Source organism: Tursiops truncatus, chromosome 10 (assembly GCF_011762595.2).
Source record: "Tursiops truncatus isolate mTurTru1 chromosome 10, mTurTru1.mat.Y, whole genome shotgun sequence".
Lineage (NCBI taxonomy): Eukaryota > Metazoa > Chordata > Mammalia > Artiodactyla > Delphinidae > Tursiops > Tursiops truncatus.
This window is the reverse complement of record NC_047043.1, coordinates 19,792,337-19,819,863: the sequence shown is the minus strand read 5'-3', so window position 1 is coordinate 19,819,863 and position 27,527 is coordinate 19,792,337. Positions and strand designations below refer to the sequence as shown.

The 27,527-nt window shown below is 43.5% G+C and overlaps 1 protein-coding gene and 1 non-coding gene across 9 annotated transcripts in view; both read left to right on the top strand.

Annotated features, from left to right (window-relative positions):
• The window catches only part of RIPOR2 (RHO family interacting cell polarization regulator 2), a 210,242-nt gene that overhangs the window by 118,653 nt on the left and 64,062 nt on the right, over positions 1 to 27,527 (top strand). Inside the window, exon 1 of one of the 8 annotated variants that reach the window (XM_019945186.3) lies at positions 3,217 to 3,816. The exons of 2 other annotated variants lie outside the window; for them this stretch is intronic. In XM_019945186.3, coding sequence (XP_019800745.3) covers positions 3,255 to 3,816 — 562 coding nt within the window. In that variant the 5' untranslated portion in view covers positions 3,217 to 3,254. Of the gene's footprint in view, positions 1 to 3,216; positions 3,817 to 14,850; positions 14,891 to 27,527 lie in introns of those variants that run through there. 5 more of the 8 variants (XM_019945185.3, XM_073810403.1, XM_073810402.1 and 2 more) reach the window with 5 other exon arrangements.
• On the top strand, positions 21,530 to 21,636 carry LOC117314069 (U6 spliceosomal RNA). The gene has a single exon (XR_004528750.1). It is a non-coding gene; the product is annotated as a U6 spliceosomal RNA (small nuclear RNA).

Here is a 27,527-nt window from a genome sequence, read left to right as displayed (position 1 = left end):
TGGACTGAGGACAGATCCACTTTCACGCTAACGTGATGATGGCGAGATTCAGTTTCTGTGGGCTACTGAACAGAGGACCTCAGTTCCTTGTCACATGAGCTTCTCCAACATGGCAGCTTGCTTTATCGAAGCCAACAAGGGACAGATTCAGCTAGCAAGATAGAAATCAAAACCTTTTATAATCTAATCATGAAAGTGACATCTCAGCCCATTTGCCATATTCTATTGGTTAGAAGTAAGTCACTAGACTCACGCTCATGGGGAAGGGATTACACAAGGGTGTGAATACTAGGGGGTGGGAATCATTGAGGACCATCTTAAAGTTGGCCCGCCACAGTGGAGAATGGATTCTAGGGAAGGGCAAACTGGAGGCAAGGAGATAAGCGATACAGTCTAGAGATGAAGGATCTCAGAGAAGGGTGATGGCAGTAGAGCTGGAGAGAGTAACCAAGAATGAGAAGTGTCTTGGAGACAAAAGCAACAGGTTTTGTTGATGAATTGCGTGTGGGAGGTAAAGGGAAAAGAGGCATCAGTAACAACTTCTAGATTTCTGGCCCTCTAGCAACTGGTTGGATATTGGTGCTATTTATTATTTTTTTAACTAAGATGGTTAAGTATAGGGGAGGACCAGGTTTGGTTTTGGGGGAGGAGAATCAAGAATTGGGCAGCAAGAAATTAACAGGAATTTTAGGTAGGTACTCAGATATCTGACCTCAGAGGAGAGTTCTGAGTTGCAATATAAATCTGGGAATCTTTAGCACATGAACATGACTTAAAGCCATGAACTGAATGAGATGAGGCCCCACTGTGGGCCCTTGAATACCCCTCTAAGCTGTTTATGTGCAGATCATTCCTAGAACCCCATGTAGTCCTCTGTAAAGTGCCTCAGTCTACCTTTAGAACTGCCTCTCTTTCACTGGCCCTAATTCTAACTATCTTTTAAGAAGAGTATCCAGGTTCCATCCTCTCTCTCCCGGCTGGTTTTGCTTACTTAGCGGGGGTGGGGGCGTGGGGGGATGAGTGTATCATTTGACTTAATCCTACTTGGCCTTGTGCTCTATTTCAGCATTGTCTTAAACAATGTGATTCAGCTCCCATTCTTAATCTCATTATCGCCATTTAGGTTGTAAACTTTTTGAGGGGTGGGGGTGGGGGGAGCAGTCCTTCTTTTATCCCCCGTCCCTTTCTCAGTTCTCCACAAGTACTTATTGTATGAATGAATGTTTCAATAGCAGTCTTATTTATGGCCATTTTAATAGCTACCAAGAGGCCAAGGGGTGCTATGGGAGTTGTGCAGCTGTTTGGACCTTTGTGACTCTCAGATTTATTGATGCTGAAAAGGACTGGGGGAGTCATCAGATAGGTAAAAGGAAGTGAGAAAGGAGATAGAGTCAGGAAATACCCACAAAACCTGGGCTCAGCTGTCAAGTATCAACAGGGATACAACAGAGACGAACCCGGGTCCAGAATGAAGAGAAGAACAAGGATCTATGACAGACAGGATAGTGGGGCCACTACCACCCATGTTTTCAGGTGCCAAAACCCAGCTTTTGCACATGTATCTAAAGTTGATTCAATTGTGTCACCTTGGACAACTCACATTAACTCCCTTGAATCTTGGTTTTCCCATCCATGAAATGGGAGCAATAATACCTACTGCAGACTTATAGTCAGGAATAAATGATACAGTGCTTCTAAAGTATCTGCTCCAGAATCTAGGGTATACGAAGTAGCCAATGGGAAAAAACAAACAAAAAAACGGTACTGATGAACCTAGTGGCAGGGCAGGAATAAAGACGTAGATGTAGAAAATGGACTTGAGGACATGGGGTGGGGGGGAAGCTGGGACGAAGTGAGAGTGGCATTGACATATACACACTACCAAATGTAAAATGGATGGCTAGTGGGAAGCTACTGTGTAGCACAGGGAAATCAGCTCTATGCTTTGTGATGACCTAGAGGGGTGGGGTAGGGAGGGTGGGAGTGAGGCTCAAGATGGAGGGGATATGCGGATATATGTATACATATAGCTGATTCACTTTGAGTACAGCAGAAAGTAACACAACAATGTAAAGCAATTATACTCCAATAAAGATTTTTTTAAAAAAGGAAAGAAGATAGCCAATGAACTGTAGTGTTCAGCATCATAAGGATTACGTCAAGTCAACCAAACTCACTAGGGACACATATATTGACCAGAATATACCAGTACTGAACACATACGAGGAATTAGTTGCCAGGAATGTTCGTATCATTTGCTCAACACATTTTCTCTTCTGAAGGAAAGTGTATGTGGGAAGACTGAGTGCTGTCAGGAGCTATTTAGTAAGTTGGAAGAAAGACAGAGGGAGGTGGGTGTCTGGAAAAATCCAGCTGTCATGAAGTGTTCAGCCTGTCAAGGCACTCACTGCTCAGGCTGCCCTTCATGGTCGAAGGCAGAGACACAGTGACCAGAGCTTGCTTTGGGGTGCCCTTTCTAGGCATCAAGCGCACTCTGCTCCTACTGTTGTATCATTGGTTGGTTATGATGTCATTGATTAGGCTATGATTTGGGTGGCCTAGAGTCCAGGCCTGAGGATGCAGTCTCCTTATCACAACTGGATAAGGACACAGTGTCCTCAAATGTTCCCTTCTGGTTCATATCTATGCTCATCAACTCTTACTCCCTCACAAGGTGACTGAATTTCAAGCTGGGGAGGGCGGATGCACCTTGCAGTACCATTCTATTTAACATATTCTACGTACACAATTTATTCAGAATGGTGGCTTTACAGATAAGGAAACTGAGGTATAAGGGATTCCCTATTTAAGGATGGAGGCAGAGACCTTGTCTCTGGGTCTTTGTAGACTCCCTGTCTTGGACAATTTCCACTCCAAAGACTCTTTCTATGGAATGTCTCTGTCATATCCACACTCTCCTAAAGGAAACCTTTATATATAGTTCAAATCCACCAAAACAAAATTAAAAGAAAAAAAAAAAACAACAACTCTGTTTCTCCCCATTGTTATGAGATCTCTGTGCCCAAACAGGCCCTAGAGGAGAGCCCATACAAAGCAAACGTCGTGCCGTGGGCAACCAACTTCACCGCCACACACACACACACACACACACATACACACACACACACACACACACCACCACCACCACCACCACCACCACCACCACCACCACCACCACCAGAGTCGCCCCAGCGCATTGTTTCAATACACAGCCTCTCTTTTAAGTACCAAAAGGTTAGCCGAAAGGGCCTTTCATGGCCTCGGCTGTTCTCCCCTGCCCTCTCCCTCCGATGCACTCGGTCTCCTGCGCGAATTCCAAGGATAACTCCAAAGCGGTGACACCAGCTAGTGCCAAGGAGCTCGGCGTGGCGGCGATCCGCTGGACGCAGACAGCAAAGCTCACCCTTCGGAGTTGGGCTGAAGTAACTGTCAAGCATCTGGCTGCCCCGCCCCCTCCCCGCCCGGGTGACGCCGTCGGCCCCTCGGCCGAGCCCCGCCCCCGCGCGCTCCGCGCTCCGCGCTCCCCGCCCCCCGCGCGGCCGCCGCGCTCGCTCCACGCGCTGCCGGCCCCGCAACTTCAGCCCGCGCCGCAGCTGCCGGTAGCTGACGCGGGAGGGCCGCCGGCGCCGGGGCCTGGACGCGGGGACCCGACTGCTTCCCGCGACCCTTTGTCCCTTCACCCGAGTGAGCGCGCTCAGGGTAGCTGCAAAGCCGGAGGTGCGGGCGGCCCGGGTCATTGCATTGGCACGGAGGCTGTTATTCTAAGCCGGAGACCTCAAGTGTCCTCCTGTCATGACAGGGAGCCTTCGTCTTTAGGTATGAGCACCTTTTTATTTGTTCTTTTTTGCTTGATTTTGCTGACAACCCGAGTGAGGTCTGTGTGGCGAGGGTGTCCTCGGCTTGCATGAGTGTTGCCTGTTAAGGAGCCGTTGGGACTGGGGCGTCCTCGGCTTCCTCCGTCTGGGAGGGTTCGGGTCTCTGATGCCCACAGGGTAGAGACGCGAAGTTGCCGAGCGGTGCAGGGCACAAGCACTTTTGCAGTCAGAACCGAGGGATGCCCAGGACAGTGGAGGGACCGGCCCAGAAGATGGTAAGGGGCCCCCGGCAGTGCCCGGCGGCTGGAGCATCTCTGGGGCTAGGACACGCGTGGCCGGACGTTAGGTGCTCTGGGGCGGGCGGTGGCGGGGGGGGGGGGGCGCGGAGAGCGTCCCGGGATGCGGGTCCTGAGCTGCCGGCTGCCACCGAACGACTTCCGGCACTCTCAGCGCCCACGGGGAGTCCAGCTCAGGCTGAGATCGCAGTCTCTGGGGTCCCAACTTGCCCCCAGGCTGCCCGGATTCAGCTTGGCAATGAACCAGCCTCATCCCCGCGTGTCTGAATTACAAATTGGCAATGTGGGGTGACGGGGTGGGGGGATGAGAATTGGGAGGAGGGGCAAGAAGGAGAAATTTGTTGCATTGATGCCCACCAGTGTCTGGAAAAACGGGGGTGGAGAGTGGGAGTGGGGTAGGTGATGATGCGCCTGAGGACCGGAGCACCCCTGCAAGTTTCTGTGGCTTGGGAGATGGTCTAGAGAAGAGAAGCATCTGCAACTCTGTTACCTTGAGACTGTAACCTCCTATCCCCCTCCCCCAGGGTAGTGGGGAACGGATAGAGAACCTCATGTTAGAAGGGAGTAGGTGCTGCTGGAAATTAGACAAGCGGAAGCCATGCAGATGTTAAGGTGGCAGAAGCGCTGTGCCAGCCCCTCGTGCAAAGTGACAGCTCCCGCAGGAGCAAGAGAGCAAGTGGAAAAGCAAGATAACCGGGCGGATTTTGTTGGGGGGAGGGGCGGGGGTGGTGCAGAGGGGATGTTGGCAGCGTGGAAGGTTCTTATCCTGAAGATACCAACGTGTTGCTCGAGTGACGGAGAGGAAACGTTTAAGCTTTTGGTCCGGGGGAAACAATCATGATTGTCTTGGAAAACATGTTGGGTCCGTCTTTCCTCCCTGCTCTCCACTTCCTCCACGCTCACAGCCATGCAGTTGGTTGAAGTTCTAGGACTGGGACTAATCGTCGCCCCCATTCCCAAAGAGATTGTACTTGGCGCTCCGTATGGGACTGGGCATCTTCTGTGAGCATTTGCCCCTTTGTTATCTGACACGTGATCACTTCTTCGTTTTTGTTTTCTATCAGGGTTATCTGGCTCTGAGAATGTTGCTCTTCTCCTACCCACCCCCACCCCAGGATATTCCTATTCACCTATTTCCCCTCTTCCTCTTCCTCCTCCAGCCTTTTTGAACCAGCCTCTGAGTTTTCCCTCTAATCCCACCCCCCATTGTGTCTCCATCAGACTGTTTTAGCTGCTGTTCCAAGCAAGGGATGTCAGCTGTGAACTCTTCAAGAAGGAGCATCATCGGGCTACTCTCCAGTGGTTAATTAGGAAGCAGCCAGTGGCTAACCTTCTGTAGGAACAAATTGCAGGGGTGTGTCTACTCAGGGTAACAGCCACTAGAGGAAAGGGCCTCCCTGCTTTTCACCATCCCTGGTAGCCCAGCCCTCAGGCTCAGCCTCTTGTGCCCAGCTCCCCCTTCAGTAGAGATACTGCCTAATCCTGTCTCTTCCCCAGGAAGGTGATACACTTGCCCCAAAATCTGCTGCATCCAAGCATCTGAAAACCTGAATACTGGAGAATCTGTTGAGCAAAAACGTACTGCATATGTTGCTTTTCCGAAAGGCCCCCAATGGGTGCTGCTTCTCTCTTCCTCTGCCAATCCAGTGTGAGATTTCTGCTTTAAATATTTTATCTTATGTATAAATATAAAGGAATACCAAGCTAGAGCGAGGAAAAGCTAATAAAAGCCTGCACTAGGGACTTGCACAAAATTCTGAGTACCCGAACACAAGCGCCAGCAGTGGCTCTCTTTGTTGACTGCAAAGTCAAATTATTTCCAGCAGAAAAGGGACCCATCCCTTTTCAAGGGTGACCTGGAGAAACCAAGGGACCTGGGAAGGAGATATTTATATCTACAGGTGTTGGTAGCTAAACTCATATCAAATTCTACTCTTTAGTATTAAAGTCCATTGACTTGGGGCCCTGCCCATGACGGCCAGGTGTCCTGCCCAAACGGCCAGGTGTCCTGCCCTAAGTCTGAGGTTGCTGAATGGATACATCCCTAGTGTAGTTAAACCCCACAGCCCAGCTGTGATACCAACCACATGCTCACTTCTGAATATAACCAAGTCACTTCTCTGCTATATTTTGGGTTAATTCACAGATTATTGGCTCACCCCATGGTGTCAAGAGACTAAAACACAGACAAAGGCAGTTCTGGAGGGCGGGCAGCACAGCCTGCACATTTCACATTAAATCGTGGAATCAGGCAAACAACAGTCCCTGGGGTTGAAGCGTTTGCAAACCTGTGTTTTATTTTTACTGTTCATTTCATTCAATGGCTTGGGGAAAAAAGATAAAATGCTGTCTTGTTTCTATTCTGCAAAGAAGTCAGAAGTCTAAAACCAGTTTCTTCCTTTTCTTGGGAGGAGGTGGCGGTAAAGTGAAAGTCCATTTTGTTTATGCAGTAGGTGCTCCTCTGGGCAATGGCAGATTTGACTTTCCACTTGGGCTTTCTCTGCCCTGGTGGCCATGGGCAGGGCCTCGTGCTTCTGAACAGCTCCTCTACCAAGGTTATTTTCATCTGCCAAGCTGAACTCCGCGAGCTGGAGGAGATAGACAGCTTGTGTTTGTGGCCATTCAACCAGAAAAGAATACCAGCTGAAAACAGACAGTGAAGCAAGGGAAGCAGGGCTGGGGGTGGGGAGAGGAGGTACAGATAGGCCAGCAGCACATAATTGGTTCCCCAAAGGCAAACCTAGACGCGGGATGGCTCCGTAAAGCAGTTGTCGTGTAAACACCCCACAGTGATTATTTGAAAGATCCCGTCAACAAAGGGGAACGATTATGACTATGTGCCTTTTCATCTGGAGGGAACCCTCCTTTGGCTTCATTCCTCTCCGCTTTCAAAATCATATCCTTCTAGACAGTTTCTCCGCACAACATTTTCCCCCTGAAAATGAAAACCTCCCCATTGTGCATGTGGAGGCCTTCCAGCCGATTCAACTAAACAAAAGCACTCCATGCACAGATCTTGAATGAATTAATATCGAAACACCCACACGTCCTCCTCCCTCTTCCTATCTGCCCTCTGAGGCCACTGAGTTCCTCTCTGGCTGAATGGCCAAGGTTTGTTGTTGTTGGGTTTTTCGTTTTGTTTTGGTTTTGTTTTTTGGTCACTGTACACTAATCCCACCTTAGTTGGAAGTATTCCCAAATAATAATAGATGTTTTTCTCAGAATGTGGCCGGCTATGTAGAAAAGATCATTTTACACATGGCCCAATGCTGGGGTGCCCTCCCTGGACACCATCAAGAAAAGAAGCCACTCTGACTTATTGTCTAGTGTGCAAGGTTTACATGACACTGATGAGCACTGCGTGGAGGAGATGAATGTTTTCACATGTCTATCACACTAATTAAAAAAGAAAATTAGATTTCTTTTCAACAGTGAAAGCAAATGAGGTGCAATATTTCTATGTTGTATTTCATAAGATCAAAACGAGCTCTCTGCCAGACCAAGGAGGGCAGAGTCTTAGACAAAGGGAATGTTTTTCACACCATTTAGCATTCAAAAATATAATAAAATGATTAACAAGTATTTTTATTTCTGAGGTGCATTAGAAGTCCAAGTCCTCAGTGTTTTGTAATTTAAGGGAGTACTGGGATCTGGCCAAAGTTAGATTTTTTATTCAATATGAAAGTGTAAGATATTGATTATACCTTCTAGGAAGTGCACAGTCTGGTAGGGAAGGAGGAAGAGCCCAACTGTGTTGGACAGAGTGCTGTCCACACATGTCTTGGTTTGCCCTGTGTACATCTGTTGTTGCAGCATAATTATTAATAGCACCCCTTTCACTCAGAAGGATTCCGGTTTGGTCACCCTAGAAATGGGCTGTGAGAGGTCAGAGGAAGGAGAGGAAGGCTGTGATTGAAGTAGCCAGTGAAGATTTCATCCGTGCCTATGGTAAGATTACAGATAAATGGAAGGGAAAGGGAAGACTCACCAGATAAGACTAGGAAGACGGTGAGCTCCCTGAGGGCACAGAGGGTCTATTTTGTTCCTTCCTGGATCCTCAGGGCTTGCGTGCTGCCTAGCAAGTCATAGGCATCAAATGTGAATTCGTTGCCTGTGACCTAGATTCAAGATCAAGACTGAAGGTAGGAAAGTTCAGGATAGTGAGGCGGTGTGCCTGGCAAAGGTCAGATGGGCACGATTATGAAATAAGGCTATTAAATAATGGTGATGGTGCTAAAACGAGGCTGGCGATGCCCGTCCCACAAAACAACCTGTGTACAGAACAATGTCCTGTAACTCTTGTATAATAAAGTCACTTGTCTTTGGGGTTTAATGCTGTGGCTTTCACCTCGAGCACTGGAAGTGATCTATTCCTTCTCAAACAAATTGTTCAGGAAGGAACTGAAGGAACAATGACTCCATTCTCTTCAAGCTGGTCCCCTTCTGTCTTTGTTTTCTGGGAGGACTTTTGGAAGAGAGGCAAGAGCGGGGTGGGGGGGAGGGTACCTCACAAATACGAAAGTAATACAGATGAACACAAAGGGCACACGGTTTTTCCTTCCCATAATAGGGGGAATAAATCCAAAGTGACAGTTTCCTGGAGCTAGTGCAGCTCCTGAGAGGTTATTCCCAGTACAGCATTTGCTTTCCCTACCTTTTGCTATATATGAAGGCCCGGAGTGACTTGGTCTTGGCCTTAACTGTAACAGTCTACCTTCTAATTAATGTGACCCCGCTGATATATGGAGGTTCAAGGTTAACTTCCCTAAATGAAGATTCCTGTATAACTACCAGGTAACCCGTGAACAGCAGTGCCATACTTTTCATTTATAAAGTTATTTAGCAGCATTTTAGCCACTTTGAAATGATCCGTATCTTCCGAAATTGTAATATAATTTAGTGTTGTCTTGGTGATGGTTCAGAAATATGTGGAGCTTAGAAAAGAGAGAGATAGACACACACAGGGATATAGCACTGAGAACATGCATCGGGGTTCAGAATCCACTCAGCAGAAAGGACATAAAATGACTTATGGAATTGTCAGGTCAGGAAGGCCAGGGAAACACACCCTAGGTCGAGCTTTCTGTAACAACTTTGAAAGTCGTGTTGTAGTGGAGTCACTGCCTGATCAATAATCTAGATGCTACCTGCTGATTTAGGAAGCTACTGTCTCCAGAATGAGGCTGCCACTGCCACCATCAGGAAACAGCCAGCCAGGAAGGCACCACAGGAAAGCCAGACAGTCCATGAAGGTGGTTGCCAGTGGTGACAACAGAAAAGGCAGAAGTATAGCATAGCAGGCAAAATAATGTGTCGTCACCCCCTCCCAAAAGATATCCTAATCCCTGAAACCTGTGAATGAAGAGATTACCTTACATGGCAAAAGGAACTTTGCAAATATGATAAAGTCAAGCACCTTAGGATCATCCTGGATTCTCCAGGTGGGCCCAGGCTAATTTCATCAGTCCTTAGAAGCAGAGAACCTGTCCCAGCTATGGTCATATGACTATGCAGGAAGGGTCAGAGAGATGCAACATTGCTGACTTAGAAGGTGGAGCAAGAGGCACCAAGAGAAGAAATGTGGGTGACCGCTAGAAGCTAGAAAAAGCAAGGAAGTGGATTCTCCCCTGGAATCTCCAGACGGGAACACATCTGTGAGACCCATTTCAGACTTCTGACCTCCTGAACTGTAAGCTAGTAGTTGTGTGTCACCTTATGCCACTAAATTTGTAGCAATTTGTTAAAACAGCCGTAGGAAACCAATACCCACAGCCTCCCCATCAAATCTTGTGGCAAGTACCCCTGGTGGAGACCCCCTGCATCATGTGCGTAATCCGAGCTGCAGGGGATTCTCAGAAGTGTTTTCAGCTTCTGGGCTTCGGTACTAGAAGGCACCGAGATGGGGTTGGAATGATGCTGAATGCCGATCACTCATATCCAGTGCAGCTGTCGTGGGAGCACATGGGGAGCCGGGAGCCACAGGCGTATATGCACAGTGCCCTGAGGGACGGAGGCATGTAAACGTGGCAGAACAGAATCGGATGCCTGAGATTTTCAGGAAGTTTAACAAGTGTTATTAAGTCATTAAGGCACAAGGGGGAGGGGAAGAGAAGGCATCAGAATAGTTGCCTGTTTTACCGAACTAGAAGTTACTATCTGATCTATTAGCTATCGCTGGCAGGGTGGTAGTAAGGAGAGATTGTATGTAAGTATCAGTATCAGGGATAATTATTGACATTCTACAACTGATCTCAACTTTATAGTCAGTCTATATGGCAGACTATATTTTCCAAAGGTGGCCTCAACAGTGTCTTCCACCCTACAGGCCTTCCTACACAGTGACTTTGATACTCTTCCCATTGAGAAATGAGGCCTTTGTTTCTCCGCTCAAAAACCTGACTCTCTGGACTAATAGGGAATGTGACTTCTAAGGCTAGATCACAAAAGATAACTCAGCTTCTTATTAGCTCTTGAAGCTATCAGCCACCACATAAGCTATCTGACTATCCTGAGGCTGCCATGCTGTGAGGAAGCCCAAACTAACCAGCCACATGGAGAGGCCTGGCATCACAAGGAGAGAGAGAGATGCCTGGCCAGTACCCAGCTTCTCTGGTCCCTACTGCTCCATGTCCAGCCACCATCTGACTGCATGGTAGACCTTGAGCCAGACTGTCCAGCAGAGCCCTTCCCAACGCCTGACTCACTCTTGTTGTTTTAGGCCACTGAATTTGGGGATGATTTGTCACGCAGCAATAAATAACTGGATTGGTCCATGCTGTCGGATGCAGGAAAAAAAAGTCAATTAAAACCACAATCTTGTGTTATTCCTATCAGATTTCTTCACTGTGAGGTAAATAGTGTGACAGTTGTCAGTAGTAGAATAACCAAATCTAAAGCCCACGTTCTCTTGCTGTAGAATATTGGCCTAAGAAACTCATTCTTAAAATATGTATCAGAAGCAGTTTGTTGGTTGGTTTATTGGGGGAGGATTTAGGAAAAGGGGAATTGGTAGCATTGAGAAAGAATTACAAACTGGCTAATTCAACGTGTGAATAAGCAAGACGCCTGGTAACTTCTTTTGAAAGTAGAATTGCCTCAGTGTGGCAGGTAGATGCGCTGCAAATCTTTACTTTGGGGAGTGTCGTCAAATTTGGGACCCACTTAGGAGATGGAGAAAAAGAGATGAAACACAGCCGGACTAACACACAATGAAGTGTGTTAGCCCTCCTCCCCAGCAGGCTGACTGCTCTTCTTTCTTTTTCTACCACTTCTTTTTTGCACATGCCTCCTTCCTTGATACCCAAAGTTTACTGCTCCTGAAGTTCAAGTTCAAGGTCCCCTCAGAAATGGTACATAATAATACATTGGTCTAAGTCATAGTACCTTATATATCTGTGGGTTTTTGCAGTCTTCAACAACTTTCATCACATCCATTATCCCGTCTCAACCAGAGAACCCCATGATGTATGCAGGACGAACGTTAATGTCCCTGGTTTCACCAATTAGGAAACAAAACAAAAGGCTTGTCCAAAATCACGGTGCCAGTATGTCTAAGAGGCTGGGTTAGTGCTGAGCTGTTCTCACTCCCATTTGGCGTCTGCCACCCCAGAATATCCATTCAACTGGCCTTCGTAGCAAAATCAATGTTAAGCTGGAGAGAGGGAGGGGTGATTTGTTCTGCCTGCCCACCATCTTCAGTCACCAAAATATGGCCTATTTGAAGCCCAATTCATTGAGAGCCTGAAGCATGACTGTTTTCTCTTACTACCTGACTAATGATGTCAGTTTGACACTGTATTTTGCAAGTGGAAACCTGCCCCGATAATGACATAAGAAAGGTCAGGAACTGCTCCCTTTGCAGGCTCCCATGACATCCCTAAAAAAGCTTTGCCCTTTGAATTTTGTCAAATGGCCTTTGGCCGAAAATAGGATAGAAATGGCATGTGCTGTTTCTTTTTTAAGGGTTATTTATTATTATTTTTTTAGATCCTCAAAGTGTGTTTCTTCACATTAATATATTTTCCAGATGTAATTTTTTTTGGCTCTGAGTATTGCAAAATGGCTCTTTTGCCACTGATGGAAGAAAACAGCCAAAGCAAGAAGAGGCTAAGGGGCTACATTAACTCAAGGTGCTTTCAAATATGTGAATATACAGTTATCAAGCTAGAGGTACTGAAAAAAAAATTGAAAGAATGTGTAGTTTTCATTTAAGGAATGAGTCTCACTCCTTTACAGTCTAACTGGGGGGAAATAAGTGCAGGTAGACCTTGCATGTAGATTCTGCGTACAAAAAAGATGTTCCTGGGCTTCCCTGGTGGTGCAGTGGTTGAGAGTCCACCTGCCGATGCAGGGGCTGCGGGTTCGTGTCCCGGTCCGGGAGGATCCCATATGCCGTGGAGCAGCTGGGCCCGTGAGCCATGGCCGCTGAGCTGCGCGTCCAGAGCTTGTGCTCCGCAACGGGAGAGGCCACAACAGTGAGAGGCCCGCGTACCGCAAAAAAAAAAAAGATGTTCCTTGCATCTTCTCCCCTTAAGTAAATTATGTGATACTGAATGAAGGCACAGGGAAGTCTGAAGCCATTGCAATTTTTAAAAATAAACCCAATTTCTGAATTACATATATGTCCACATGTATCTCATATCGCATGTTGACATAAAGCCCCTCTTCTGTAGTGAAACATCGAATCGAAATAAAATGTTTTATATAACAATATTAATAATAATAGCTATCATTTAATAGCATTTCCAATGTGCCAGGCACATGTATTCATTCACTGAATTCTCTCAGTGACCCCAAGGTAATTACTATTATCATCTGTACTTTATAGATGAGAGAACTGAGGTTCAGCGAAATTAGTAAAGACAGAGTACAGTTTTAAATCTGGGCCGCCTGGTATCAGTCTGGGCTGTAGCTATGGATGTAAATATACAAAGACCCCAGATTCAGAGTTCCTATAACTGCCGGTTAGTAGCATGTTCCAGAAGCCTGAGTTCTCGCACAGAACTGAGCTGGATTATGGTTGCCAGATCACTTGGCTTAGTCACTCAGTACTCAGATGGTCCATGCAATTTTCAGGTCGAGAGTCTTAGTTGATATCAAGGCATTAATGAGACACTTCAGGACTTTATTGTAATCACTGAGAAGCTTTTTCACATCATCCAGCCAAAAGGTTCATTAGTCCCGCTAAGTAAGCAGTGTGCCTGTGCTGAGAGGTACCCTATCACAGGGAAACAGACACTTTTCCACTGAGTAGACAATGCGTCCTGATAAGTGATGTGTGTCAGTGGCAAGCCTTCCCCTTCCTCATGCAAACAACCGTCCTTCGCAATGCCTCCGATCTGAAAACCCCACAAAAGGGGAGGGAAATAGAGAAAAAGCAAACTTGGGAGAAAAAAGGAGTCATTCCTTCCCTTTTAGAAGGATTATTGTCTAATCCATACCCACATGTAAAGTGTCCCTTGTTCAATTTTGTCTTAATTACTGAATGTAGGAAAACAAGATCATTGTTAATTCATGCAGTTTAATTTATGCATAGGAGAATTATACAGGATAATTACCTGCAGTTGAAGGAAATGAATAGTGTCAGAGCTGGTTAATCCATGCATGGTTCACCGTTCTGTCCCTCTCTCAGAAAAGACTTAAAGCGGTAACCAGTGTGCATGATGTGCAAAATTGCATTGGTTTGTTAAATGGAAGTATTTTTTCTTTTTCTTTTTTTTTTTTGCGGTACGCAGGCCTCTCACCACTGCGGCCTCTCCCGTTGCAGAGCACAGGCTCCGGACGCGCAAGCTCAGTGGCCATGGCTCACGGGCCCAGCCGCTCCGCGGCACGTGGGATCCTCCTGGACCAGGGCACGAACCCGCGTCCCCTGCATCGGCAGGCGGACTCTCAACCACTGCGCCACCAGGGAAACCCTTAACTCCTGTTTGATCTTTTCCAGAAGTGCCCATTTTTCAAATCAGTGCAAGAGAAATTATCTTCATGGGCCCTATGTTAGCCTGAGTAAAATTTCTTTTATGGGAATAATTCAATGGGAATGATGATTATTTCATTTATCAAGATGTATGGGGGATTTATCATAATGATTGGTAGTTTCCTCATTGTCTGGAACCTCTGGGATCCAGTGGCTTCCAAAAACTAAAACCGAAACAAACAGCTGCAACAAATTATGGGACGATGAGTGGACACAGATGGAAATATCCTTGTGATTTTTGTCAAGCAATAGATAGCTGTTAAAGCCTCTTGGAATTCATCTATGGTAATTGGGAGAAGAACAAGACTTGGTTAAAGTTTATTAAAAAAATTATTCTCCATAACTTTTCAAACATGTTAGACAGTTTACAATAATACACAATTAAAAAAGAGAATAAGTATCAAAAGAAGGAGCTCAGAAAGTCAGTATTCTAACTTTAAAAAATTAATGTTTATGCTACAATTAAGCAGCAAGTTTTGCTCTGAGCTTCGTTGTAGCCAGACCAAAACGGATACATACTCGGTTATCACTGAAGTTACTGCTATCAGGAAGATGGACACGCAAAATACAGCAGTTCCTCGGAGGGCCAATTACCCCAGCAATGAATTATAAAAGAAATGTCTTATGTGGGAACTGACACAGAGGAGGTTAATTTGAGCTCGTTAAACCAGAGCATTGCAGTGAAGTTCAAAAGTCGACACTTTGCACGTCGACCTTCACTCTTATTTTCTTATCCCTCCATCAGGTTCTCCTAAAGATCCAAAAGGAGCAATCAAAGGAAACTTCATGAAGAGAAAAAGAAATAGGTATAGTTGGCCTTCAATTGCTCTGTTTTGGACAAAAAAAAGAGAGATTCAACTTTTCTAAGGCAAAGTTACATGCCATAATCAGGTTTTTGTCTTCAGGCAAGGTTACCAGAAGGAGTTGAGGGTGACTCCTCCCTGCCTACATGTTCTCACAGGGGAGCCCGGCTCAGACAATTGAGTTGCAACTTCATGATAATCTTATTGCAGTGCCGGAATTCAGCACTTGAGATCTTAGGTTTCAGCGAGACCAACCTGATTAGCAAAATGAAGAGCATAAAAACATAAAACTTTCATTGCTTAGGTGAGGCCATTTGTCTTTATATCCTTGACCTTGATGTTGATGATGATGGTGGTGGTGGTCGCAGGCATCTGTTTTACTGAGTGTATACTCTGTGCCTGGCGTTACACTTTACAGGCTCGATGTCCCTTAATCCTCACAATAACTTAACGATGTCAATATTATGAGCCCCATTTTAGAGAAGAGGAAACTGAGCAGAGGTCATTGTTCCAAAGAGGAGATTCACACCAATTGTGTGACTGCAGACTGATGGTCTAACCACACACCACACAACTTGAGGTGTCTGTGTGTGCACGTGTGTGTTTAAGCTTCCGGATCCTGCTGCTCCCTTGCTCTTACTTGCTGCTCCTCTCTGTTGTGTACAAAGACGCTGACTGTAGCAATCTCTAAGATTCTGTCTAACTTAAGACCCTCTATTAATTAGAGCTGTGATGGCATGACATTACCTCTGAGCTGACTCTCAGGAAATACGTAACATATATATACACGTGTTAAGTTGAAGTGTATTCTCATTCACTAAGACAAATGCTCCCACTTAAACCATTTTCCTTGACTCTGGAAGTGCTAACAGAAACATAACTGATACATTTGATACTGCCCTTCCCTGCTGAGAATATTAATTGTGGCACACAGCGTGGTCTGAAATCCAGCTCTGGAAGGCGGCAGGAGGGTAGGGGGTGCAGTGGCTGGCTGTGTCCAGCCACCTGTCCATACTGTTGCCCCCTTTTTCTCTTTACCCTGAATACCCCAAGCCGAACAGTTGGAGGGCATCTGCTCTTGGGGCTGGAACACCCACACTGCTGACTCGGAAACAATAAACCCATCCTGCCAAATGGTGTATTTTTGGTACAGAGAAAAATTTGTCCCTCCTAGGGATCAAAATACATTCTTACGTGAATGCATGTCATTTTTTTAAAGACATTGCCCAGTTCACATTCCACATTCTGCTCATCCCACTGGATTGTACTCAGCACCCACATTTAATGTTCTCTGTACTTTCAATTCCGAAGTCTTGGGATGAGGTTTGAGAAACACACAGTGTGAATGACACCCTTCAGAAAAGAAAATGTTCAGAGCAGCTGGTTGTCCGGAGGGCGTCCACTGAAAAGCTCACAAATCATACCGTAGAAAATCAACTCTTAAAAATGCCTGCTTGGTGGTAAAATATCCTAGGATCTTGTGCCGTATTTAATGCCAACTGCATTTTTTTATTTAGGAAGAATCAATGATTTTTTTACCCCCTCTGCAGATATTATATAGTCTCTCCAATTGAACCCTAGCTCAGCTAATTCGACTTTCAAGACACCTGAGAATGCACAGTACTATAAATGAGATCGTAGGTAAATTATAAAGCTCAGGAAATCAACCTCCTGTGAAAGATTTCTCGTCTGGGAGATGCACAGGAAGTCTCCATCCAGACCTCGTTAAACTGGAGACAACTTGATAATACATCCTCATCATCCTAACGATAAGAATAGCGAATGCTATTCACTGTTCTAAGCACTTTAATTCAGTAACCTATTTAATTTTCACAGGAAACTATGAGTTTGGTTCTTTTCCCAATTTTACAGATGAGGCAATTAAGGTCTGGAGAGGTTAAGCAGCCCATCAAGGCTATACAATATAAAGTGGTACTGCCGGGCCACAAACCCAGGCAGGGTGAATTCTTTGGTCTCAGCAGCCCTGAGACGCAAGGCTCACTTGCTTTGTCAGCACACAATTGGAAAGCAGAAGATTAGAGGACCATGAGTTCCAGTCCTGATAGGCAGTTACTTTTGAGTCTTTACAACAGTGGAAAAGTTTTTTCTTTTAAATCCTAAGCTTCTCAGAGCCATTCCTTTTTGCCACTAAATAAGAGAGACAATTTTGTCCTGTGTTTCTGGTAAAGACTACAATGCCTTTTTCAAATATTTCTTGTAGTGGAGTTGGAATCAAGTGACTAAAGAACATTAATCGTGACTCAATTTTTTACATATTGAAAGAATGGAAGGCAGATGTGACCAAGATTATGGTATACTGTGTGCGCAGAGAAAAATTAAACCCTGGGAAGATTGTTTTAAGTATCTCTGGCAAGGCTCCACCCCAGATCAATTAAAACAAAGTCTCTGGGGATGAGGCTCAGACAATCACTTTTTTTTTTTTTTTTTTTTTTTGCGGTACACGGGCCTCTCACTGTTGTGGCCTCTCCCGTTGCCGGGGACAGGCTCCGGACGTGCAGGCTCAGCGGCCATGGCTCACGGGCCCAGCCGCTCTGCAGCATGTGGGATCTTCCCGGACCGGAGCACGAACCCGTGTCCCCTGCATCGGCAGGCGGATTCTCAACCACTGCGCCACCAGGGAAGCCCAACAATCACATTTTTAAAAAGCTCTCCAGGAACTTCTAATACACAGCCAGGTTTGAGACTCTGTAAATTATATTAGGCTCTTTCTAGATGTTATTGATAGTTATATCAATAGGAAGGTGCAGAGGCTGAGATATAGGTTAAATATTTATTTTAATGTGGTAAATATCTTCAAATAAACCCAATAATTCAGTTCTGGGTTTAGTCAAAACTGAACTTTCTGGATTTAGCCACAAGAGTTTAAGGTACAAGGCATTACTCCTGAATAGCAAGGATTACCCATTTATTTTTGTTGAATCTAAAATGCTGTTATTGTTATACTATGTTATACTATGTTACAATGAGCATCTCATTGTGGGGAAAGGTTATGGAATAAGAAAATAAAAAGCAAGGAGAGTGACAGTGAGACAAAGATCAATTGTTCCTGAACCCTCTGAGCCCCTGATCAGACCTGATTAGTGACGTCTTCGGGGCCACAGGGCATTCTGAGTACTGGTGACCCTCCACTCCAATTGAAGGAAAGTCACATTAAGAAGCAGGCAAAGAAGGGAATTCCCTGGCGGTCCAGTGGTTAGGACTCTGCGCTCTCACTGCCAAGGGTGTGGGTTCAGTCCCTGGTCGGGAAACTAAGATCCTGCAAGCCACGCAGCGCGGCCAAATTTTAAAAAAAAGAAAAGAAAAAGAAACAGGCAAATAAAACTAGAGGAGGAATTCTGCTTTCTCAGCTAAAGGAAAATAGAGATGAGTAGAAGCAAGGCCACATGTGGGTGGCAGAAACTCCAATGCTAGTTCTGGTTCTGCCCACAGCCTTGTTGGAACAGTTGTCTACAGGTCAATTTCCTTACCTAGGAATCATGGTAATTGTCCTACCTAATTTACAGGGTTGCCGTCAGGATATAGATGTCAAAACATTTGGAAAAGAGCAACCTGCGAACATGAAATGTTATTATGAGTCTCCTCATTAGGTGATACTACAGACAGCTGTGTGGCCACCAAAAGATGCACCATTCTGTTTATTTTTATTTCCCAAAGGGTCACCTGTTCCAAAGTCTTCTAAATTTAGCATGAGGTACTAAATTCTTTGGGTGCTCCATATGGTGGATAAGGCCTCTGTCAATTGGCTTGAACACCTAACTTCCCTACACAGATTTTCATTTTTGCATGACTAATGCAACTAAGCTCAGTGCTGCCAGTTTGTTCGCAGTATGCGTTTGTTTCTCAAGTCCTGACGGCCTTAGACCCCTCTGTGCCCTTGTCCGTGATGAAAACCTCAGGATATTCCCACGAGCTTCTTCCTACAAGCCAGAGGACGGAGGCAAAATCTGAGGCCCCCTGACCACACAGTTCCTTTCCCTGTTAATCTGCTCCATGTCTAAGAGAGATGATCCCAGTTTGGGGGTTTCTGTGTTTACACAGATGTTGGTCTGGGAGGAATGGAAAATTAGGTGGATCTGGAACTTCTTAAAGCCAGTTAATTTGACCACCAATGTGGTCAAATGATAGGCTTCTTGTTTGCTTCCAAGTGGGATTGGGTCGACTCACCAAGGAAAAAGGCTAAACCAAATCTCCCTCTCCTTCGAGAGAAAACAGACAAATTTCCCTTCTCTATGACCTCATCTTTACCCACACCGAGATTCGAGGAGGACAGGGATTATCATGTATTGCTTTCATCCTGCATCGCCCATTCTTACCTTCACTGAGTTCTAAAGTGCTCCATAAAGCGGGTGAAGGTTAAGGATTACTGTCTCCAACACTATACTTGCTTGCTTCATGCTAGATGCGGGCCCTGACACCCATACACTATTTGGGATTGCCTTCTTATATCAGCACTGGGCCAGTAGACATCCAATAAATTAAAATGTTCAAATATGCATGTAAATAAAGAAAATGGGATAACAAATTCCTAAAAACCCATCACCGAGTAGAATGATTGTCAAGAATTTTCCACACTTGCTTCATCCATCCCTTTTGTTATTGTTGTTATTAAAGCATCTTAAAGTAAATCTAGACCGTATGTCATTTCACTCCTACAAGCTTCCATGGGCATCTCAAAAGTGTGGACATTTTCCTGCATGATCCTAATTCCATTTTGCACCTAACAAAATGAGCGATATTTCCTTAGTATCGTCTAATATCTAATCCATATTAAAATGTCCCAAGTGTCTCAAAAATGACTTTTTTCAGGCTTCCCTGGTGGCACAGTGGTTGAGAGTCTGCCTGCCGATGCAGGGGACACGGGTTCGTGCCCCGCTCCAGGAAGATTCCTCATGCCGTGGAGCGGCTGGACCCGTGAGCCATGGCCGCTGAGCCTGTGCGTCCGGAGCCTGTGCTCTGCAACGGGAGAGGCCACAGCAGTGAGAGGCCCGCGTACCACAAAAAAAAAAAAAAAAAAGACTTTTTTCATTAGGTTTGTCATCATGATTAAAACAGGGTCCACACATTGCATCAAGATGGTATGTCTTTTGAGTCTCTTGTCCTTTCTCCTCCCTTTTTTCCCATGAATAAATGATTTGATGAGTAGGAGTCTGAAGCCCTGAGAAGATCTGTCCAGAGAAAGCCTGTTACCTGCTTTATTTCTCCCAGGCTGACCAGAGAATCACTCGCTCTCACTCTACTTTTCATAACTTCGCCCAGGCTGACCAGATGGGTGGGGTGGTGGAGACAGTGGCTAAAGACGCAAGAAAATGGATAAAAACCACTTTCTCACTAGTGAACCAGAGACAAAATTTAAAACACAGAGCCAAAAGAAAGCCAAGCATTTCAGAGTGAGATTTGAGTCCCGGAAGATAGAAAGTATCCCTTCAAACAATTCTACTGTGACCCAGAGGATGGAGTGAATTCACAGGGAATGGCCTAGAACAGGGTTGAAACTGGTGAGAGTCAGGTGATGGAGTGGTGTGGTAGGGGAGACAGGTTGTCTTGGGAAAAGTCTTCCAACCCCTCTTTTTCCTGCTTTATAAAAATGGATCTGACTCCCCTCTAGGTAGATTGGCTAAGGGCATGAATGGGCAAAGGGTCACAGACAGCTAAGAGCAGAAGTTAATTTGCTAGCTGAGTGGGAGCTTGGTGTGATTTTAGGAGTTATGTGGGCATCTGAGAGGGGAAGCATCCTGACAGTGCCTTTGGGCTCAGAATCCAAGTAATATGGCATTTCACATGTGTACAAGCCCGTAATGTATTCTTTTGTCTTTGCTGTTGGGAATTTGCCATATGTTGATGGGTCCAGTGTGGGATCCATACACATTTGTTCTTTCTTTGCACTAAATTGTACTTTAAGCTAAGGATTAAATGGACTTTTTGCTTCATTCCTGTTTCTACAGCTTCAAATTCTCTGGACAGAGCAAGGGATAGTAAGAAATTATTTTACGCCCTTGGTGTACCATAAAAAGGAACATAATTCTGCTTTGTTGATAATCTAGGTATTTGCACATCGCTATACCTAACTGCTTTGCATTCTGGTTATAAATTATTTGATTTTGGCAAACAAAAATAACTCAGCAGATGTTGTTAATATGACCACCTTCTTGGTATGCAGCAGCAAGGACCAGTAATGAAACCACTATCCCTATTATAGCAGTTTAATTTGCTAAAATTACCATTCAGAGAACACGCGTACAGGCCCCTGGGAAACCACTCAGCTTTGAAACTGCTGGCATGTGATGGCACGTTCATATACAGCCTTATTCTATTCGAACCACAGAGTAACTTTCTGACACTGAGTTTTTCTGAAATGTTATCGTTTGCATCCTCCTTTTTTTATCACCTCTACTTTGTTTGGTAATAATTCACGTGACTTCAGACAGAACGCCACAGGTCTAAGGAGACCAAGGTAAAATTATCAGAGAAATTTACTTGAAGGCAGAGAGAATTAACAAGACAGATAAATGTCCCTCTATTAGTACATAATGATTGGAAAGTGCCAGCCTTCAACTAGCTCATTTCCTTAATAAAAACATTTTTTTATTTGTATGTTGCTTAAAAAGCAACAACAAAAAATTAGTGCTCACTTCGGCAACACATATACTAAAATTGGAACAAGACTGAGAAGATTAGTGCGGCCCCTGTGCAAGGATCACGTGCAAATTTGTGAAGCGTTCTGTATTTTTCTATTATACATAAAATAGAGAAGCAATAAAGATTTACTGTATAACACAGGGAACTATATTCAATATCTTGTAATAACATAACGGAAAATAATCTGAAAAAATATATGTATAATTGAATCACGTTGCTGTACACCTGAAACGAACACAAGATTTTAATAAATCAACTATACTTCAGTTGAAAAACTTACAACGTAAGATCTAACAAACATTTTTGTGCTTTTATCAGACTGTAGTGCAAACACAACAGGTCATTGCTTCATGTAGCAGATTCACTCCAATACCACTATCCCTTTATCGATTTTTTAAAATTAATTTTTATTGGCGTATGGTTACAACGTTGTGTTAGCCTCCACCGCACAACTAAATGAATCAGCCATACACATACAGATATCCCCTCCCTTTCGGGCATCCTTCCTATTTAGGTTGCCACAGTGCATTAGGTAGAGTTCCCTGTGCTATACAGTGTGTTCCCATCAGTTATCTATTTTATACGTAGTACCAATAGTGTATATGTGTCAATCCCAGGCTCCCAATATCGATTATTAATTTTCATCATAAGTCTGCGTTATGAGAAGTCTTTCTATAAAGTTACAGTTACATAAGTGAATCATTCCATAGCTAACAATAAGCACCCGAAGGTGATCGGCACACGCCGTCATTTACAGGCTTCTAAAAACTGCGTGACGCAGGCTGTAATCAAGAGAATCAGAACAGAGACTGTGAATAATAATGCATGTCTTCCCACATAAATCCTTTCATCTTCCCTCCTCTGGATGAGCCCTCACTTCTTCTTCTTTTTTTTTTAGTAGAAAAAGCCAAGTTAAGGAGCTCCAGGGGCCAAAGCTGAGAAGGCATCCAGGTGTTCTAACCCTGCATCCCTTGGTCCCTTTAAAACCCCTACGAGCTGCACTTTATACCCTCATATATTATATTCAAGTCTATAATAAGATGCCTGAATGCTAAGCATTTGAAGTGCTGCTTTTAAAAGTGTTGTCATAACAACAGGAATAAAATGACAAGTGTAACTTGACTTTGAAAAGACTGCCTTAGTTTTAAGTCCATTGCTTTACCTAAGCAAGGGCTTAACTGTAACCTCCTAGTGCAAACAAAGGCTGTGATCAAATGACATTACCATAATTGAGTCTGTATCTTTCGCTATACTTGCCATCACATAAAATTGTCAGTCCTCCATCAATTCAATTTAATTGCTCGGATGGCCAGAAATAAATTAATTGACCATAAGAAGAATCTATTTGTTTGATTATGTAGGCCATATCTGAAAAGCTTTAAGATAATTTCTTCTCCTTTCTCTGAGATGAACTGTACCATGTAGCTTAATTATAAGGTTCAATTCTATTTTCTACCTGACTCTCATGCCCGCAAATGAATACCAGTGTTGGTCACCCATGCTGGGCAAGGTACATGGTACATGATTATGCTTCCCAGCACACTGTTGGGTACATCCTTCCAGGACCTAAGGATTTTTTTTCTCTTTAAGATGTCCAAAGTTGTAGCTCCATTCTAGTGAAAATGATTAAAACTATGAGCTTATAAGAATGGTAATTTCAGTAAAGTCAAATAACAATAGAAGATGTCAGTGTCATTTCGTTGCTGTTTTGAAGTAAAGAAGCCACAATCACCATTAGCTAGAAATGAGTTGCCAAGCTCTAGGGGTAAACAGGCTACATGCAAGAAAAGCCTGAAGGAGTCGATAACACCAGGCATGGGACCATTTTCTTCTATGCTGGAGTGTTGTTTTTGAATCTGATGATCAAATAATGAGGATTTGTGGTGGGTGTATGTTTTTCTCAGCAGGACCAGCCAAGCTGTCTATGAGGACCATGTTTCCAAGAAATTTTCCCTTTTGATGTACATGGTTTTGAATAGGTTTAAAAAAAAATTAGGTAATAAGTGCAAAATGCTTTTTCCTTCAAACCGGGAAACAGTTGGTCCTGTTTTGATGTCTAGTTTGCACCAAATGAGGGTCTCCGAGTGTTCTAGACTTTGCATTTTAAAATGAGTTATAACATTAGTCAAAATCCATTTAACCCCTCTTGACATTTAAGCGAGTTTTATGTCCTGAGTCATTTCTCTTCTAATTATCGTGAGGCCAGCTGCTTCCCCTTGCATTTATTTGATCCACCAGAATGGAAGAAGAAATAGAGTTTTCATTTTCCTCAGGCTGAAATGGTGTCAATTATCAAGAAGTTCCTACAACTGACTGTCCCAGTGAGTAGATGTGCAATTAACGTTTCTTCTTTACTCTTCAAATGGTTCAGCCAGACCCTTAAAATAGCTTCACAGTTCTCTGCTGTCATTGCTTAGAAGGGGAATAAAAGAGGAAGAAAGAGGAGAGCAGTAATGTCAAATTACTTTATTTCTGTATATCTCTTCACCTGTAAAGTATGTATGCTTTTATAATTAGTGCATTCTATTTGATGGATAAAAGCCAGATATATCTTCAAAGGGCACATTCTAGTTAGTAGAAAAGACCATTACTCCACACTAAGATTTTTACATATGTTTTCTCATTTTCTCCTTGCAATAACATTGGTGACTTAGGTCTTATTGTACTCACTTTATTGACAAGAAAAATTGGAGCTCAGAGAGAACTTGGGTGAACCCTGGGGTTAGCCTGGCTCCAGAGACAATGCTTTTCTATTCTACCCTGTATTGAGCATGAAAGAAGTTGGTACAGACAGGTGGTACCTACACTCAAGAAGTTTGTAGCTTATTAAAGAGACGAAACATTCAGGGAGATAATTATAATACACTGAGCCCCTGAGTATGTTAATTCCCATTAATAATTGGAAGTTTTGTCAGAAATAGAGTTACAGATGTAGAAAACAGACTTATAGTTACCAAGAGGGAAAGGGGGGAGGGATGAATTGGGAGATTGGGATTGACATGTAAACACTACTATATATAAAATAGATAACTAATAAGAACCTACTGTATAGCGCAGGGAACTCTATTCAATACTCTGTAATGACCTGTATGGGAAAAGAATCTAAAAAAGAGTGGATATATGTATATGTATAACTGATTCACTTTGTCGTATAGCAGAAACTAACACAGCATTGTAAATCAACTATACTACAATAAAAATTTATTTTAAAAGATCAAAAAATAAAATAAAATAAAAACCAAGCTTTGAAAACAAAAAATAGATAAAATAGAAGTGCAACAACAAAAAATAGTTGGATGTTTTGTGGTTCACAAGGCAAGATCCCTCTGGTTGTGCTGGTTGATATGCTCAGAAAATGCTTCAAGAAACAGTTGGCTTTTGCATCAAATGATAGTCATGGATCAAACCCATTGAATAAAATAAGGATCCATGAATCCATGCTGACAGTCCTGAAAATAAATAAAAACAAGTAAAAGGATTCAAGAAATCTCTTACAGTAGAAAACAATGATTGAGTTCAAAGAGTACCATTTTGCCACCATCATCATAATAATTGATTTGGGCAAAAATTATCAACGGATGCTAAAACTTCTGGGTTAAAGAAACAAGATATTTGCATAGCCCCAAAGTACCTCCTTACTAACCACTTACCGGTTGCAAAGGCAAAAATAGAAACTTTCCAGGAGAGAAACTGTCCAGCAACACCTGAACCAAGTAATCAAAGTTAACATCACTAGTAATAGGACCAAGTGATTCCTCGTGCCTTCGAATGCAGTACCTTCAGAAGGACAGCAATATCACTTATGTGATGTCACTCCCCAAAGTTACATAGCCTAAGCCTAATTATGAGACAACATCAGACAGACCCAAACTAAGGAACGTTCTATAGAACACCTGGTCTGTACTCTGTGAAAATGTCCAAGTCACAAAAGACAAAGAAAGGACAAGGAACCATCACAGATTAAAGGAGACTAAAGGCACATTTCAAGACAGGCAGCGCATGATCCTGGATTGGCTCCTAGCATGGGGGTGGGGGTGGAGGGACAGTATACCGAACATCATTGGGACCATTTGTAAAATTTGAATAATGTCTGTACATTAGATTATAGTATCATATTGATGTTAAATTTCCTGATGTTGATAATTGTACTGCAATTATGTAAGTGATGACCACGTCTTTAGGATATACACACGGACGCATCGTATCTGCAGATTGCTCAACGGGGAGGAGCAAATATATATATGAATATGTATATGCAAGTTGCTCTCAAATGATTCAGGAAATAGTAATGGGTATGTGTGTGTGGGGGGAGACGACAGAGTAAAACGTGACAGATTTCAGCAAATGGTGAATCTGGATGAAAGATGTATGAGAGCTTTTTGTTCTTTTCTTGTAACTTTTCTGTAAGCTTCCAATTATTTCAAAAAAACAAAAACAAAACCGTAATTGGTTTTTGAACTGGGCTTCCAAAGTACCCATGGTTTTAGTTTTTATCAGTCAGTATTTAAAGTAGTTCTGTTTTTAATTATCTAAAAATTGCTATGTTCACAAAGATGCTAGTTTCCGGCTTCCCTTGATTTCACCTGTTCAGATCACATCCATTCTTCCGGATGTAGCCAGCGTTTTATCTTCTCTATGAACCTTCCTGGCTGTACCTGTCTCATGTATCTCCCTCTCCATTGAGAGAACTCTATTATTTTAAATTTTATTAAGCACTTACCACACACCAGCTATTGAGTATGCTAACTCATTTGCACCTCAAAAATCCTCTGAAGTGTTAGTCCTTTTATACAAATGAGGAAACTGGGATTCAGAGAGGTTAAGTAACCTGCATAAGTTCAAACAGCTGTAAACTGTAGCCCCCAAATGGAGCCCAGATTTGTCTGACTTGGGAGTCCACATTCTAATCATCTCAGCTCTACTGCTTTCCTTGGAGCACTGAGAAATAGACATCACTTAAAATTTCACTGTGTGTTATTTCCTACATATTTCTTACATCAGACATGATCTCTCAACTTCTTTATGTACAGTCATAGTTTCTTCTCCCATTAAATTACTAAAACTGTTTATAGCAGAGATCAGTCTTTGGTTCTCTTTAGATCTTGGGCAACACATAGCATCCTGCCAGTGATGAGCCGATAATATGTACTTAATAATTGTGTTGATTGAGGTGTCTTAGAAAATATGGAAAGAAAACCATTGATATCAGTTTCCAGAGATTCTGAAAATGCGTTCCTTTTCTTCCACGTTAGTTGAACCTCAGTCTTCGTTATCGCAATCTTTGTATTTCTCAAGCACCTTACTTTGTATAAAGCACTTCCTCATTTTCGGTATGTTTTTAAGCAGAAGTCTTACCGTCTATAGGGCTGGTGAGAAGTCAGGTTAGAAGATGTCCAAGTAACCTCACGATTGTAAGATCGAATGATGCTTTGATCTCAGTTGAACCTTACAATGCTTGTCTATTAAAATGGGGAGGAATTACTACTCTCGTTCTCTAGATACCAAATTTGAGCTTCAGCAAGTTTAGTATGTGCCCAAGAGGCCAGTAAGAACACCTGAGCTTGGTTCTTCCATCTCTCACTGAGGAGTGAGTCTATGTTGCTCTGTAAGTTTTTTCATGCGTTCACATCACTTGTCTCAGTCAATCAATGTAATATCTCATGCATGTATTTATTGTTTGGTTAGCAAACAAAGCTGACAACTGAAGGCAAATATTAGCCTTGCCCGATTTATTTTAAGGCAGTACACTCCAAAAAAAAAAAAAAGCCCGTGACTTAAATATATCCACTTTTTTTAAGATTAGTCAACTGTTCTGTAATAGGTACCTTGCATCCATATAATAAGCAGACGCCTATTTTTAGGATTCATCTTAAATAATCATTTAGCATAGCAGGCTATCTACATCTGCCCCACGTGCCTCTTTCAGACAACTGAATTATACTTCTGCCCTTGACCAAGATGTGGAGGTGCATAAACAGGACAG